Source organism: Oratosquilla oratoria, chromosome 14 (genome assembly GCF_046742065.1).
Source record: "Oratosquilla oratoria isolate Oo_2021 chromosome 14, ASM4674206v1, whole genome shotgun sequence".
NCBI classification, from domain to species: domain Eukaryota; kingdom Metazoa; phylum Arthropoda; class Malacostraca; order Stomatopoda; family Squillidae; genus Oratosquilla; species Oratosquilla oratoria.
In genome coordinates, this window is record NC_134790.1 from 24757520 (window position 1) to 24774639 (window position 17120).

General features: G+C 41.3%; 1 protein-coding gene across 10 annotated transcripts in view; it reads left to right on the forward strand.

Annotated features, from left to right (window-relative positions):
• LOC143032801 (cell division cycle and apoptosis regulator protein 1-like) overlaps nt 1–17120 on the forward strand; it is an 82013-nt gene that overhangs the window by 22316 nt on the left and 42577 nt on the right. For 6 of the 10 annotated variants that reach the window (XM_076197857.1, XM_076197853.1, XM_076197860.1 and 3 more), the window contains 6 exons: nt 1285–1686; nt 1903–2081; nt 4841–5070; nt 5200–5458; nt 8544–8769; nt 15130–15410. In XM_076197857.1, the coding sequence (XP_076053972.1) occupies nt 1297–1686; nt 1903–2081; nt 4841–5070; nt 5200–5458; nt 8544–8769; nt 15130–15410 (1565 nt within the window). In that variant the 5' untranslated portion in view covers nt 1285–1296. The remainder of the gene's footprint in view (nt 1–1284; nt 1687–1902; nt 2082–4840; nt 5071–5199; nt 5459–8543; nt 8770–15129; nt 15411–17120) is intronic. The other 4 variants (XM_076197855.1, XM_076197861.1, XM_076197854.1 and 1 more) reach the window with 2 other exon arrangements.

The window sequence follows — 17120 nt, forward strand, 5'->3', positions numbered from 1 at the left end:
TCCATCTCGTACTCTCCACTTTATCATACCTAGCCTCAAATTCATATAATTTGAGGTGTGTGTATTACCTAATTGTAGTATACAGGAATAGGAGCAATGCTCGTTGGGTTCCCTCTCCTGCTAAAGTATGTGTGTGTGTGTATGAGAGGGCGATTCACCATGGTCTTGGATCTTGTATTGGACTAATGATTGACAGTTATTACCCTTCTGGAGGAGAGCTCATATATGGCCCTTGATATGGGTAATGCTGTGGCCCTATATACTCACACCCCAAACTCCTTTTCTGCCAGAATTAGAGTGCTGGATTGCAATGCTGTGATACTGAATTTATTTCAGCCTTAGGACTCAAATTCTGATCACTGAATTAACGGTTGAAAATGGTACCACTGCACTGCTTGTGTTTGTGTGTGTGTTGTATGGTGGCCACAGTTTCAACAATTATGTGTGACTGCATTGTCAATTGTGGTGCATGTTAGATGGACCCATGTGGCATGTGAAGCATGCATGATGGTGATGTATGTGATTGATATATAGGTTTTGTATATATATAGGATATGTGCATAAAGCTGGGTTAGTTTTCATGTCTAGCTAGGAGGTGGTGTGGGAAGGCAGGTACCAGAGTGCTGACCTAATATATATATTATATATATATATATATATATATATATATATATATATATGTATATATATATATATATATATGTATATATGTATATATATACATATATATATATATACATACATATATATATATATGTATATATACATATACATATATATATATATATATATATTATATATATATATATATATATTATATATATATTTATATATATAAAGTGTGGTTCAACACATTAGCAACCAGATGTTGGGATGTTCTCTGTCAATCTCCTTCTCTCAGTCAGTGGTGCTGGTACTACTCTTATGGGATAACCCATGTCCTCTTGTGCAGTTCCCCAATCTACAGTTAGGTAAATGGAGTTAAGTATGCATAATAAAAAAGAAAAAATGTTGCTGTACTCCTGCTTAGTGTCATTATTGGTTTCCGTCACTAATCCTGGAGAATTCTGTGCCTTTCCCATATTGGCTTGCCATTAAGGATAGAATTCTAAGCAGGTCTAACTGTTTCACTTGAACTATAGCCCTCTACTTATGTGAGGAAGGGCAAGAAGCAAAGAGAGAGGAAGAAAGTGGAGAGAGTGAATGAATGTTTGGGGGGGATATGGGATAATATTGTAAACATAAAAATGATTTGTAGTTAATAGATAAATTTGTTACTTGCAGTTAGTTAGTGCCATGGCACAATTTGGCAATGCCAAGGTACCACCACCATGGCAGCAACAGAGAGCCCAGGCGGCACCCCAGGTTCAGACCTCCTTACTGGGGCAGCACCCTGTGACTGGTACCCCACAAGCTGGCCCAGGTCACCAGCAATTGGTGATAGGGGGAGCACCTCAGCAGCCACAGTATACACCAGTGCAGCAGAGTATGATTCAGCCCCCAGGGTTGGGAGGACTTCAGTCTCTTGGACAACCAACCATCCCCACAGCTCCTGTAGGACAGCCAGCCACTGGAGCAAGCCTAATGGGCCAACCACCAATCACTACACAAACACTTCAACCTCCTGGTATGGTCAATCCAACGCAGTTGACAAACTCACAGATCCAGCCACAAATACAGGCACAGGTATGGTGAAGCTTTGTTGAATTAAGAAAAAAATGTGAACTGTTATTTTGTCAAAGCTTATAATTGATAATTGTGTAGGCATCTGCCATTGGTATAAGTATATATCAAGAGTAATATCTGTGTTTCCCTCATAGTGATAAGAAGATATGTTTGTATAATGTACATTGTAGTTAATTTTTTATTAATTTTTTTTTTCACAAATGAAACCAAAACTAGGTGACAACAGTATCGTATCCTACACCACGAGCACTTGCACCACCTGGGTCTTTCAATCCTCCAGCTGCAGCTAACAATGTTCCACAGCAACCACAGAAGCAACGAGTATTCACAGGAACAATCACAAAACTTTGTGCCGATTTTGGCTTTGTGGATGAAGATGTGTTTTTTCAAACCAGGTGAAGATTGCATTTAGCTTGAGCAATTTTATCGTTAAATTACTTTATCTTTATATACATATGATGGGAGGAGGGTTGGAGCATTCCTTGGTTGGCTACTCTTTTAAGGGAGATGAATCCTTTTGGTATATTTATGTGCGTGTTTCGTGTATTTATCTAATTGTATACAGGAAAGGAGTGTAATTGAAAAGGCCTATGGGAGGGTTTTGATTGAAAGGATTAGAGGAACAGAGGGAGTAATTGGTGAGGAACAGTGTGGGTTTAGCAAAGATAGGAGGAGTAGTTGAATGGATTTTATTTGCTTATGATGCACAAGGAAGGGGAGGTGAGTCAAGTAGAGAAGAAAAGGTAAAAGGCACAGATGGACATTTTAACGGAAGGGGAGGTGGTAAGGAGATGGGTGGCATATTTTAGAGAGCTGTTGAATGTGGAGGATAGGGAGGGATTGATAATAGCAGTGGGAGGTGCTAAGAAAATGACAGTGATGGAAGAGGAAAATGTAAGTGAAATAAGAAAAGGTGAGGTGCAATTAGCTCTGAAAATGATGAGAACAGGTAATATTCCTGGATTAGATGGGTGTCATGTGGAGAGTCAGAAGAAGGGAGGTACAGTTATAGTGGGCTGGCTAGTGAAGCTGTTTAATGCATGTGAGGGAGGGTAGAGTGCCAGAGGACTGGAGGAATGCCTGTATAGTTCTGTTTTCCAAGGGAAAATGGGACAAATGTGAGTAGTAGTTTCAGAGGGATCTGTTTTTTGTGTAGTTAGGAAGGCTTATTGGAGGGTTTTAATTGAGATGTTTAGGAGAGGAACAGCATGGTTTTAGGACAGGTAGGGGTTGCAGTAAGGCAGATATGTGAGAAAGCTTTGGGAAAAAGGAGTTTTTTTCATAGATTTGGAAAAGGCTTATTGACAGGGTGGGCAGGAAGACACTGTTGGAGGTTTTGCACATATATGGGATTGGGGGAAAGCTGTTAAGGGCAGTCAAGAGTTTTTATGAGAGTAGTAGAGCCTGTGTTAGAATGGAGAATGGAGAGAGTGAGTGGTTTGAGGTAAAGGTGGGACTGCATCAGGGATGTGTCATGTTGCCATGGCTGTTCAGTGTGTACATGGATGGGGTGGTGTGGGAGGTAAAGGTGAGGGTAATGGGCAGGGGACTGGAAATTGATAAAAAAAATGGAGAAAAAGGGGTAGTGACCCAGTTGTTGTTTGCTGATGACACTACATTTGTGGCAGGATCAGAGGAGGGATTAAGGCAATGATAGAGTTCGGAAAGGTATGTGATATGAGAAAGTTGAAGGTAAATGTGAGTAAAAGCAAGGTGATGAGATGTACAAGGATAGAGGGTGACAATGAGTTGAAATTAAGTCTAAAAGGAGGCTGAAGGAAGTGGATAGGTTTAGGTATTTGAGGTTGTATGTGGCAGGAAAAGGAAAGATAGGGTGGAGATAAATTGTAGATTAAGAGAAGCAAGTAAATGCCTTGGGGGGATTACAAAGTTTTATGAGAAATAGGGAACTGGGAATGGATGCAAAGAAGAGATTATATGAAGGGGTGATTGTGCCTACAGTATTGTATGGGGCAGAGACTTGGAAATTAAGAGAAGCAGAGAAGAAAAATTTAAATGTATTTGAGATGAAATGTCTAAGAAGTATGGTAGGGGTTACTAGGTTGGATAGAGTGAGAAACGAGGTGAGGAGGAGAGTGGGAGTAGAAAAGGAGATGGCAGATAGGGCTGATGAAATGGTATTGTAATAGTTTGGACACATGGAAGAGATGAGTGATGAAAGATTATTAAAAGAGGAGTGGAAGGCAGAGGTAGAGGGAGTGAACTTGAGGGGATGACTGAGGATGAGATGGATGGATGGATAGGATGAAGGAGCTGTTGACCAAGAGGGGAATGTCTGTTTGAGGAAAGAAGGGAGAAGGCAGAAAATAGGGATGAGTGGAAAATGACTGTGTATGGATGATACTGTTATGCAAGGAAGGGAGGGATTGGGGGTACAGGGTGCTTATGTGTAAATGATATTTTGATACAGCCTGAAGGGATTTCTCCCCGTCTTCTCTTTTTCTGGATGAGGGGATGTAGAGGGGGTGTCGCTGATTAAGTGAAGTGGCCTTGCTGTGGTTATACTGTGTCTTGCTGCATTGCATTTGACAGTTGGCAGATGCAGATGCAGGGATGACCCATCATCCATGAGGAGCTGAGATGGGAGGGGTGGAAAGGGTGGTAGATGGTAGTGTAATGGGTGGGAATAGTTATGTCCCTCTGACTTTGCTACCTTCCTTATAAAGGGGAGAAGCTCTTGGTTTTTATATAGATGATGTAGATGTGTACTTTTTTGACACATCCACTTCCCATGTAAAGGGGAAGAGTCATTTATATATATATATGATTGGTGTTTATGTGTGTGTGTGCACGCATGCACACATGATGTTAATCAAAATGCAGCACTGGAGTTCAGGATAACTACTAAGGTTTCTGCATGCAGTTTTTGTCAATCAAGAGTAGATAAAATGTGGTTCAGTTAGTCACTGTTAAGAACTCAAACAGCTTGTAATCTGGCATTTGAATCCAGAACTCAGGAAATATCCTTGTGGAGTGTACAAATTATACAGCCTTTTGGTCTAGTGGAATGTAAAGTAATAAAGCCTTTAACCTCAAAGGTGTGGAGCTCTTTTAACTTGTTTTTTCAGTAATGTGGCACATGTTCCCCAGAATTCTTAAACAATTGCCTAACTTGTTACCTTTGAAACCCAAGCAGTTGTGTCAAGGGCCAATTACCTAAAGTAGGAGATCGGGTGCTGGTGGAGGCATCATACAACCCTAATATGCCTTTCAAATGGAATGCCAATCGGGTACAAGTCATTCCTGGCCCAAATCCAGTAACAACACAAGCAAGTCGTGCATCTTCAGCCAGTAGAGAACAAAGTCGAACCGGTTCTTATAATGCAGTGCCTCCCCCTACCTTCAATAATGGTAAGAGTCCAGGTAGGCTTGCAGAGAATTTTTATGTGTATTCATGTTGTATAAGTGCTGTGGTATAATAATACAGTGATGAGAATGATCAAATGGAAGAACTAGTACTTAACTCCAGTTTGTCATTTTGTACCCTGGAAGATAATTCAAATAGTAGTACTGGATTCACCTCGCGCATACCGGTGGGAAGTGCTCGTGCAAGATCACCTCGGAGAGAGAGACACAATGAAAGAAGAGAGAGGGAGAGAGAACGAGAACGAGAGGACAAAGAGAAAGAAGAAAAGAGAGAAAGTAGAAAGCGGAGTCGTAGTAGAGGCCGATCAAGATCACCGCCACCCAGACGAAGGCCTCGGATAATTCCACGATATAACGTGCAAGTTCCTAAGATTATGCTTCACATGTAAGTTAATGATTATTTATTGTTTTGCTCTGGCTGTTGCATTTATATTGTATTTTTATCTCAGATATTTATTTTCATTAATTTTTTCACCTGTCATAGACATATCTTTGTCTCCCCTTACATTTTTCCTTCCATTTCACTTGTGTCTCCATACTGTAATGCATACCTTTATGATACTACTTCAATAATGTGATATAGTAAAGCCTCAAAGAGTGAGGGTATAACTATTAGAAGTTTGAAAAATGTAGATATTTCTGAAGTTAGGCTCAATATAACTTATAACCCATATATAACCAGTATAACCCAATCAAATAAATATATGAAGTAAACATGTTACACTAATTCACTTCACAGCACTATTATAAAAATTTATTATAGAATTAATGCTCAATATATTGAACTTGTGACACCTCAGTAACAAATTATTTCTGTGTTACACATGATATCACAAGTTTTCCACTATTTTTTATGTAGCTAATACACAACTGGCAATTGTTCACAATAATGTTTTGCTTGCCAATGGTATATAAATGCCCTTCCCACAGCAAATCTATAAAGAAGTGAAGACACCCCAGTCATCAGTTTGATGTCAGTCATAGGTATGCTGGAATTATTGATAGGAAATAGAATCAGGGATCACATCAAGAGGCATAATTTGATTTGAGACTCGCAGCATGGGTTCACCAAGGAAAGGTCATTTGTAACTTATTGTATATCCATTTACACTAATGTCTACAAGGCAGCAGATAACAGTGATAGTTAATGTTATTTACCTTAATTTTAGCCAAGCATTCAACAAAGTGCCCCACCAGAGACTGCTAAATAAAGTCAAAGCCCATGGCATAGGAGGAAAAGTGTTTGAATGGATTAGAGCATGGATTAGTAACAGAAAACAGTGGGTCACTATTAATGGTGTAAAATCCAAATAGAGTGTTATAAGTGGAGGTCCTCAGGGCTCAGTTTTGGGTCCCTTATTGTTCATTATAAATAAAAACAACTTGGACAATTAGAATAGTAGTGATTTTAATAAGTTTGCAAATGACATAAACAAAAAAGATAAAAGGTGCAGATGGAGATATGATAATTGAAGATGGGCAGAGTATTTTAGGGAGTTGCTAAATGTGAAGGCGGACAGGGAGGGAAAAGTAGTTGCAGTGGGAAGCGCTAAGAGAATGGCAGTGATGAGTGAGGAAAATGGAGGAGAAATAAGGAAGGATTGGGTGAAGACAGCTGTTTAAATGATGAGAGCAGGTAAGGCACCTGAGTTAGATGGGTGTCATGTGGAGTGTCTAAAAAAGGGAGGTACAGTGATGGTGGACTGGCTGGTGAAGTTGTTTAATGATTGTCTAAAAGAGGGTAGAGTGATAGAGGAAAAGGGGACAAGTATAAGTGTAGTAGTTTCAGAGGGATCAGTTTGTTGAATGTAGTTGGGAAGGCTAATGGGAGGATTTTGATAAAAAGGATTAGGAGAGGAACAGAGGGAATAATTGGTAGGGAACAGTGTGGGTTTAGGACAGGTAGAGGTTGTATGGATCAGATTTTTGCAGTAAGGCAGATGTGTGAGAAAACTTTCGGAAATGGTAAGGATGTTTTTTAGGCCTTTATAGATTTGGAAAAGGCTTATGACAGGGTAGACAGGAAGGCATTGTGAGAGGTATTGCAGATATGTGGGATAGGAGAAAAACTGTTAACCCCTTCGTTACCGACCCGTCAACCTTACGTAAACAAACGTTTCAAACCGTCCCACAAATGGCTGGAGCCTTATGTTTGTAAACACAGACACTTGCCACCACGTGGGTAGAAATAACTCAGAAACCGAGGCCTTGAGAGCCCTCAATACACACAGCTTATAACTGTGACATGTGCGTGTCATGGGGAGCACGCTCGGTTCCTGGCGGGTGCACTCAGCCGTGGCACGCAGGTGTCACAAAACACACATCTGGTACTCAAGGGGTTAAGATTAGTCAAGAGTTTTTGCAAGAGTAGTAGGGCCTGTGTTAGAATCAGAAATGAAGAGAGTGAGTGGTTTGAGGTAAAGGTGGGACTTTGTTAGGGATGTGTTATGTCCCCTTAGCTGTTCAATTTATACATGGATGGGATGGTGCAAGAGGTAAACATAAGGGTAAGGGGCCAGTGGTTAAAGAAAATGGAGAAAAGTGGGAGCTAAGCCAGTTGTTGTTTGCTTATGACACTGCGCTTGTGGTAGGATGAGAGGAGGGATTAAGGAAGTTAGACAGAGTTTGGGAAGGTGTGGGAAAGAAGGAAGTTGAAGATAAATGTGTGTAAAAGTAAGGTGATGAGATGTACAAGGGGAGAGAGTGGCAAAAAATTGGAAGTGAGTATTAGGGAGAGGGAACGGAGGAAATGGAGAGGTTTAGATATTTAGGTGTGAATGTGGCAGGAAAGGGAGGAGTGGAGGTGGAGATAGAATGTAGATTGAGAGAAGCAAGTAAATGCCTTGGAGAATTAGTGTAATGAGAAATAGGCATTTGGGAATGGATGCTAATAGGAGATTGTATGAAGAAGTGATTGTGCCAACAGCACTGTATGGGGCAGAAACATGGAGCATAAGAGAGGAGGAGTTTGAATGTGTTTGAGATGAGGTGCCTGAGAATTATGATAGGGGTTACTAGCCTTGATAGAGTGAGAAACAAGGAGGAGAGTGGAGGTGGAAAGGGAGTTGGGAGATAGGGTTGATGAAAGAGTATTGGGATGGTTTGGACACATGGAAAGAATGAGTGAAAAAAGATTAGTAAAAAGAGGTATGGAAGGCAGAGGTAGAGGGAGTGAACATGAGGGGGCGACCAAGGATGAGATGGATGGATGGGGTAAAATGGGGCATTGGAAAAGAGGGGAATGTCTGTTGAGGAAGGACAGGAGAAGACAGAAGATAGAGGTGAATGGAAAATGGTTGTGTATGGATGATATTGTAATGCATGGGAGTGGGTGGGGGATGGATTCTTTAGGAATAAATTAAATCTACTGTCTCATCATTTTCCATTCAAACTCACTGTAGAGTTTAGGGTTCTGTATGTACAAGATTAATCCTTTTATTGTAGTGATGGCTTTCTGTCTCTTGTTGCAGGAAAGAGGCCAATGTACTTGAACTTAAAAAGAGGTACAGCAATTTGTATGTTCCTTCTGATGTGTTTCTGGCACGTCCCCTATGGTCAGACACATTTCCAGCCCACCGACCGTTCCAGCTTCCTCGTCCTGTTTCCTTTCATATTATGAACAAAGAGGTGGACCCAGTTTTAGAAAATGACACAATTTATGATCCACCAGATGCCAACCATGCATTTGCAGCTAAGGTTTGTGCTTGCATTCTTTATTATCTAGCTTGGTTGTTCATGTATCTAATGAGGTGTCTTGAATAGTGGGTGTATGCCATTTGACTTTGGCTACCTCTCTGGTAAGGGGTAAAAAGCCCTTGGTATATGGATGGATGGATGAAGTACAGCTTTCCATACTGATGCTTCAATCTACAGGGTGTGTATGGTAATTATTTAATTTTTTAGGGTCATACAAAAAAAGTCACAATTTAGTTGAAAATGCATTTATTGCAAAAATAAAAACTGACTGTATCAACACTAGGCATCAATGACATCCTCAACACATCCTTGAAACCTGGCACAGGCCTTCTTCACGACCTCCTTGGAGAGATTGGCAAAGACAACCTTGATCTGATGGATCAGATCATTCTTACTATTGCATGGGGTGCAGTTAGTATCTTGTTCAACTGCACCCCATACAAAATAATCCATAGGGTTGAGGTCAGGTAAGTTAGGGGGCCACGCATCTGGGGCAACTAAGTCAAAGAAATTGTCGGAAAACCATTTCTAAGATTTCCTAGATGTGTGACATGGTGCTGAGTCCTGTTGCCACATGTAGGGTCTACCATCAGCTACTTCCTCAATCCATTGGTTAACATGGGTCTGTAGGATATCGATGTACACTTTGGTGCTCACCCTGAGACCCTGGGGAGAGAAGAACGGGCATGACTTGGCCCTCGCTGCAGACTACCCCAAACACCATGACGGTTGCAGGAAACTTGGTTTTCATGACTCTTGGCACATCCTTGGGACAGACAGCCAACCACCTGTTGGTATAAGAGTTGTGGGTCTGGTCCTAGCAGAAGTTCTTTTTGTCTGAAAAGAACCAGAGCATGCCGTTCTCCAGAGGGTGCTTCAGTTTGTTGAGCATCTTCATGCTCTTCTTGAAGCAGTTCTCCACCATCTTTGTGGAAAGGAGTTGACCCTTATGCATCTTATGTGACTTGTATCTAATACAAATGCAAACACTTCCTTACGGTGCTCTCAGACACTTGCAGCTCTGGCAATGGACCTCATGGATTGGCTGGGGTCTTCATTAACCATGGCTTGCTATTGAGTGGCAAATTCGGCATCCCTGATGGTGTTTGATTGTCAAGAATGCGGTTTCCTCTCAGCAACACCTTCATAATCATAGTCAGAAGAAATCAACTCCTGACAGTCCTGACGAACTGTTCAGTCACTTTTAGCAATTCTGATATCTTGCTGCTGCTGTATCTGGCAGAGATTAACACAAGTACCATATGCCTTTTCCATACATGAGGAAATGTAAAGCTCTCTATGGACACAGTATGAACATACACTGATCGGTTGCTTTTGTTTTGAGTGATGTGGTTACCCGAGTCTATCCACACCATGTCCCTGAAACAACGAAATAATTACCGTACACACCTTGTAAAGATCAAGTTTGAAAATGTAATCCAGGCCAACAACATAAAGGAAGGGACTAATGGCTGGTACAGGTATTTGCCTACTTATTCAATATACATATATGCATATACCAATGGCTTTTTTCCCCTTACAAGGGAGGTAGCCAAAGTCAAAGGCATAAATCCACTCCCACCCATTTCATCCTCACCCACTCCACTCCCATTCACCTCCCCTCCTTCCCTCTTTTCTTGGCTGCTCCTAGATGATGGGTCATCCCTGCATTTTGTCCGTTGCCCTGGGTCAAAAGCAATGCAGCAAGACATAGCTTTTCCGCAATAAGGCCGCTTTATTTAATTGGGACCCCTCCATCCCCTCGTGCAGGAAAAGAGAAGACTGGGAGAAATCCCTTTGGGCTGCATCAAAATATAATTCACACATACTCCCTCACCCCCTCCTTCCCCCTTCCATGTATCACAGTATCATCCATACACAGCCATTCTCCACTCACCTCCATCTTCTGTCCTCTCCCTTCCTTCCTCAACAAACATTCCCCTCTTTCCCAATGCCTCTTTTACCCCATCCATCCATCTCATCCTTGGTCACCCCCTCATATTCGCTCCTTCCACACCTCTTTTACTAATCTTTCTTCTCTCATTCTTTCCATGTGTCCAAACCATCCTAATACTCTTTCATCAACATTATCTCCCAACTCCCTTTCCACCCCCATTTTCCTCCTCACCTCCTCGTTATTCAACAATGGCTAAAAGAATGCATCAATCATTGATTGGTTGATGTGTTCTTGTGGCTGTTGCACAATTAGATATTCATGCAAGTAGAAAATGGAATGGATTTCCCAAGAGTCACTCCTATCATGGTTATGGGAAGGAAATGAAACACCACCCATCATGTCACAAAAATTAATATATTTTACAAATAAACACACACTGCATTATGAATGATGTTAAAGACCTATGGAGAGTGAAGATGATGTTGCATTGTGACTGTGCTGGTGGAAACACTTGTAGAAAATGGTGGGAGTGGTTAGTGTATCAGGCAGCCACTCGGTGATGTGCAAGTTGTTGGCATGGGATTTGAAATTGCAGATGGCCCAGAAAACATAAAAGTGATTGAAGATAAATTTCTAGTATTACATAGTGCACTAAAGTGGAAATGTGTTACCAGAACAATGTAAATAGACAAATACCTGTACCTGTACGTAAGGTCCTGCAAGATGGGCAGCAGAATTGTCTATTTTCAAAACCTATCAACGCTCTCACCTCCACCAAGAGGTGCACACCCTGAGGGACACTTGGTCTATGGCCTGGGCCCAAGATCTCTTTATCAACTTCAACTATATTTCTTACACTTGTTCACACATGGAGAGCTGACAACTGGCAACTGCTCCCCTACTCCTACCACTTTCAGCAAGTAACATTGAACAGTTTCATATTAATACAATTCACAACAGTCCATTTTATTCCTGTGGGAGGGTGTGAGGATTGTTGCCAGCCATTCTCTGTGGGCCTGTGGGTGTTCCACTTGGTGAAACTTGAGACAGTAATTGAATTATACATACATATACCAAAGGCTTTTTCCCCCTACATGGGGGGTAGCCACAAAGAAAAAGGTATAGCGACCATTCCCACCCATTCCATTTCCTATGTATTCCACTCCCCTCCACCCTCCTCCCTCCCTCTTATCTTGGCACCTCCTGGATGACAGGTCATCCCTGCATCCTGTCCACTGCCCTGGGTCAGAAGCAGTGTCGCAAGACACAGTGCATCCACAGCAAGGCCGCTTCATAAATTCGGCGACCCCCCCCTCTCCGTCCCCTCATGCAGAAAAGGAGAAGACGGGGAGAAATCCCTTCGGGCTGCATCAATTTTCTTCTCACACATACCTCCCCACCCCCCACCCACTCCCCCTCATGCATCATAGCATCATCTATACACAACCCCTCTCCATTCACCCCTATCTTCTGTCCTCTCCCGTCCTTCCTCCACAGACATTCCTCTCTTTTGTAATGCCCCTTTCACCCCATCCATCCATCTCATCCTAGGACACCCCCTCATATTCACTCCTTCCACCTCTGCCTTCCATACTTCTTTTATTAATCTTTCTTCACTCATTCTTTCCATGTGTCCAAACCATCCTAATACCCTTTCATCAACCCTATCTCCCAGTTCCCTTTCCACCCCTGTTCTCCTCCTCACCTCATTTCTTACTCTATCTAGCTTAGTAACCCCTATCATACTTCTCAGACATTTCATCTCAAACACATTCAAACTCCTTCTCTCTTCCTCTCATGTTCCATGTTTCTGCCCCATACAATGCTGTTGCTACAATCACTCCTTCATATAACCTCCTCTTAGCATCCATTCCCAGATGTCTATTTCTCATTACACTTTTCAATCCACCAAGGCATTTACTCGCTTCTCTCAATCTACATTCTACCTCCACCCCCACTCCTCCCTTTCCTGCCACATTCGCACCCAAATATCTAAAACTATCCACTTCCTCCAGTCTTTCACCCTTAATGCTCACCTCCAGCCTGCTGTCACTCTCTCCCCTTGTACATCTCATCACCTTACTTTTACCCACATTTATCTTCAGCTTCCTTCTTTCACACACCTTCTCAAACTCTGTCACTAACTTCCTCAATCCCTCCTCTGATCCTGCTACAAGCGCAGTGTCGTCAGCAAACAACAACTGGCTCACCTCCCACTTTTATATCAATAAATTTAAGACAAACTTTGATAAATAGAAACAGCTGCTCCAACCTCATTTACTACAAATATGTAAATATACAAAAAGTAAAGCAATTTGTGATCAGTAGTTGTCTGGTTAGTGTGCAAATCATTGGTACATACATACACCAAGGCTTTTTCCCCCTTACAAGGGAGGTAGCCAAAAAGAAAAAGGCATAAAATCATTCCCACCCATTCCATCCCTGAAATACACTCCACATCCCTCCACCCTCCCTCTTATCTTAGCACCTCCTGGATGACGGGTTATCCCTGCACCTTGTCCACTGCCCTGGGTCAGAAGCAGTGTTGCAAGACACACCACATCCACAGCAGGGCCGCTTCATTAAATCGGTGACCCCCCCTCTCTGTCCCCCATGCAAAAAAGGAGAAGACGGGGTGAGAAATCCCTTCAGGCTATGTCAAATTTTGCTCACGCATATTACCTCACCCCCCATCCCCCCGCCCATTCCACCTCATGCATCACATCATCCATACACAACCATTCTCCATTCACCCCTATCTTCTGTCCTCTCCCGTCCTTCCTCAACAGACATTCCTCTCTTCCCCAAAGCCCCCTTCACCCCATCCATCCACCTCATCCTAGGACGTCCCCTCATGTTCACTTCCTCCACATCTGCCTTCCATACCTTTTTTACTAGTCTTTCTTCACTCATTCTTTCCATGTGTCCAAACCATCCTAATACTCTTTCATCAACCCTATCTCCCAACTCCCTTTCCACCCCTGTTCTCCTCCTCACCTCCTCATTTCTCACTCTATCTAGCCTAGTAACCCCCATCATACTTCTCAGACACCTCATCTCAAATACATTCAAACTCCTTCTCTCTTCCTTTCTTATGTTCCATGTTTCTGCCCCATACAGTGCTGTTGGCACAATCACTCTTCCATACAGTCTCCTCTTAGCATCCATTCCCAAATGTCTATTCCTCATTACACTCTTTAATCCACCAAGGCATTTACTTGCTTCCCTCAATCTATCATTGGTAATTTGGGGAAATATTCATCATCATCAATCAATCCATTGTTTCTGGTCTCTCATTTAGGATAGCTTTCAAATAATCAACAGCAGCCACTGGAATGGCCCACAAATCACTTGAGTGATATTGTCTGATCTTGGTAAGGCCAGACACTAAACACTTCATTTTACAATACCCTATTCATCATTATCAAGCACTATTTTAAACATGGATGACCTGTCATCCCTGAGGGAAGGGTGGTGGATGGGAGTGAAATGGGTGGGAGTAATTACGTGCTTTTTGACTTTGGCTACCTCCCTTGTAAGGTGGAAGCCCTTTGTATATAGATAGATTCTATCTGTCTATATACCAAGAGATTTTTTTCCCCCTTTGTAAGGAAGGTAGCCAAGTCAAAGGCATGCACCCACTCCCGCCCATTCCACTTCCCTTATCCACCCTTTCCTCCTCATCTTAGCTCCTCATGGATGATGGGTTCCCTGTATCTCACCCTCTGCAGGATACAGATAGATAGATTTTAAACTTGTGGCAGATAAATGATAACTGATAAATAATTATATTCATTTATTTGACTTAGAACCCATACCACATGTACACCTTGAAAATTATCGACACTTGCGCAGTTAGTGTGTGAATCATTGGTGAATTGAGGGAATAATCATCATTGTGTAAAGTTGTATTATATTATGCACATACAGGTGTTTTCTCCTTTACAGGGAATTACAGAATATGTATTACTGAGAAAATGTTAGCTAACTATGGTGACATAATTGCTTGTTTCGCAAGTTGCATTTTGTGAATTGATGGAAGATGGGAAACCAGTTATGAATTTGGGATAATTTTTTTGTATAATTATGAGGAAATCAGTGATAGAAGTTGGAAACATTATAAAGATGGGGAATCTATTAAAGTGAACTGAAGAGAACATAATTTCTTGGTTCAAGTAAAAAAGACCGTTTCTGTGGAAAGATATTTGAACCACTTTTTGCGAATGGATTTATTCCTGCTGACAAAGTTCAAGAAAAATTGAAGATTACATGGCTTTTAATATCTATATTAGTTCTATGCCAATGAATAGGAAGACCATATTTTCTAAGCTAGTAGTTGTTTTTCATTTAAATTTGTTGATATTTGCAAATGAATGACTAGTCTTGTTTGAAATCATGGAATGCTTATAAGATATAATGGAAAGATTTCTATGAACTAACTCATTAAATATTATGTTTTGCAGGTGATGCTAATGGCAATTCCTCCTTTAGAAGACCTGTTTCGTCGTTCATGTGCTTTAAGTGAAGACCCAAGTGATGTGCGAGAGTGCTTTGTCCATCCCACTCGCCTCATAAACTTCTTAGTAGGTCTGAAAGGCAAGAACGAAACAATGGCCATTGGAGGCTACTGGAGTCCTTCTTTAGATGGTGCCAACCCCGAGAAGGATCCAAACGTGCTCATTCATACTGCCATCCGTACCTGCAAGGCCCTTACTGGCATCGACCTCACATACTGCACCACTTGGTAAATCTGGATATTTGCAATTCCCAGTGCTTAAGGGGATGAGAGGATGAAGTCATGAAGATTGGTGGTAATTGTGACTATCCCCTCCGATAATGGGCAGGTCTTTCTATACTTACTTTGATTAATTCTTTCTTCGACATGTGTATTTGTAAGCAGTTATGCTTGCATGTTGTGTGTATGTATGTGTGTATGCTTTCTGATGTTGAGAGAGATATAATGAAGAAAGTATGATATGAAAGCTTTAATTCATAAAACATAGTTACCATGTAAAACTTTAAAAGCAAACCTTTGATCATTTAAGTGTTACATAAATTTCAGTTGTACTTTCAACATTGTGGTACCCTTTAAAGACTGCATAGTACTTAATCTTGAGTTAGGTTAATGGCTAAGTCGCGAATTTGAATTCCAAATTAGTAATGGATATGAAAGTGGATGATCCACTGGTGACCATCTACAGATATTGAATCTAGTCAAACGATAAAGTGCAATAAATCTTTGTGTGTAGGTGTTGTAAATTACAAAAAGGTCTTTGATTCCGTAGAACAAATAGTGGTACTAAAGTTTATGTGCAGATGGTACAAATGAATGCATTGTATGGTTTCTTCAGAACATCAATGTAAAAGGTATTGATGTAATTTGACTACATAGTTACTGAGAAAATTAAGATGGGGACAGGAGTTCAGCAAGGCAATATAGGTTTACTCAAGCTATTTGCAGCTTGCCTGTAAGGGATTTTCAAAGTTGAGTTGGGAAGAGAAACATTTAAACATTAATGGGGAATATTTTGATCGCCTGAAATTTGGGGATGGTATTATTCTTATTTCAGAAACAGAAGAAGACTTGCAAGATTAGCGGAGTGATCTCAACAAGGAAAATCTCAAAGTAGGTCTAGAAGACAAATAAGAGTAAATCCTAAGCAATGTTGAACTTGAAAATTCAAAGTAAAGCCATTATGATTAATATAAACACCATGTGAGGACGGAGCCTTTATTAGTACAACATTTTGCTTGTTACGGCTTTTTCAAGTACATAGTTGTAATACACATGACTAAGATTAGATAAGAAGAACTGGGGGAACAGGGGGGAGGGAGGGAGAGAGGAAGGGAGGTGTGAGTGACGGGGGTCACTGAATACTAGGAAAGGTTAAAGAGAAGGTGGACCAAATGTTTGGGAACAGGAAAGGTTAAGGGTAAGATGGAACAATTGGCTGGGTGAAGGACATTAGCTCACAACTGAGGAACAAAAGGAAGAAGAAAATAAGAAGGGTGAGCAATTGTCTACTGATAACAACTTTGGAAAGAAAAAAGGGGATTTTGGAGGACAAGTAGGGATAGCTTAAAATTTTGTTGGCAATGGGTATTAAAGGAATTAGGTGGGGTGAGATATTGAACATGTCCCTATTTTGTTCAGTTGTGTTGGTTCTTTGTATGATGGCTTCTTCCAAACATTTTCTGTGGATCTTGTCAGGCTCACATACCAGAAGTTCTGCATTTTCCCAGTCCATCAAGTGGTTGCAAGTGTTCCTGTGTGCAACACATATGTTGGTGGTGATGTTTTGGCTGACATTGTATTGGTGTTCTCATATCCAGGTTTTTAGATCATGTGATGTTTGCCCAATGTAGGATTTTTCACATCCCGAGCAGGGAATCCGATAAACACCAGCTTTATTGTAACAAGTGAAACGTCATAAAGGTTCCATCCTCACATAGT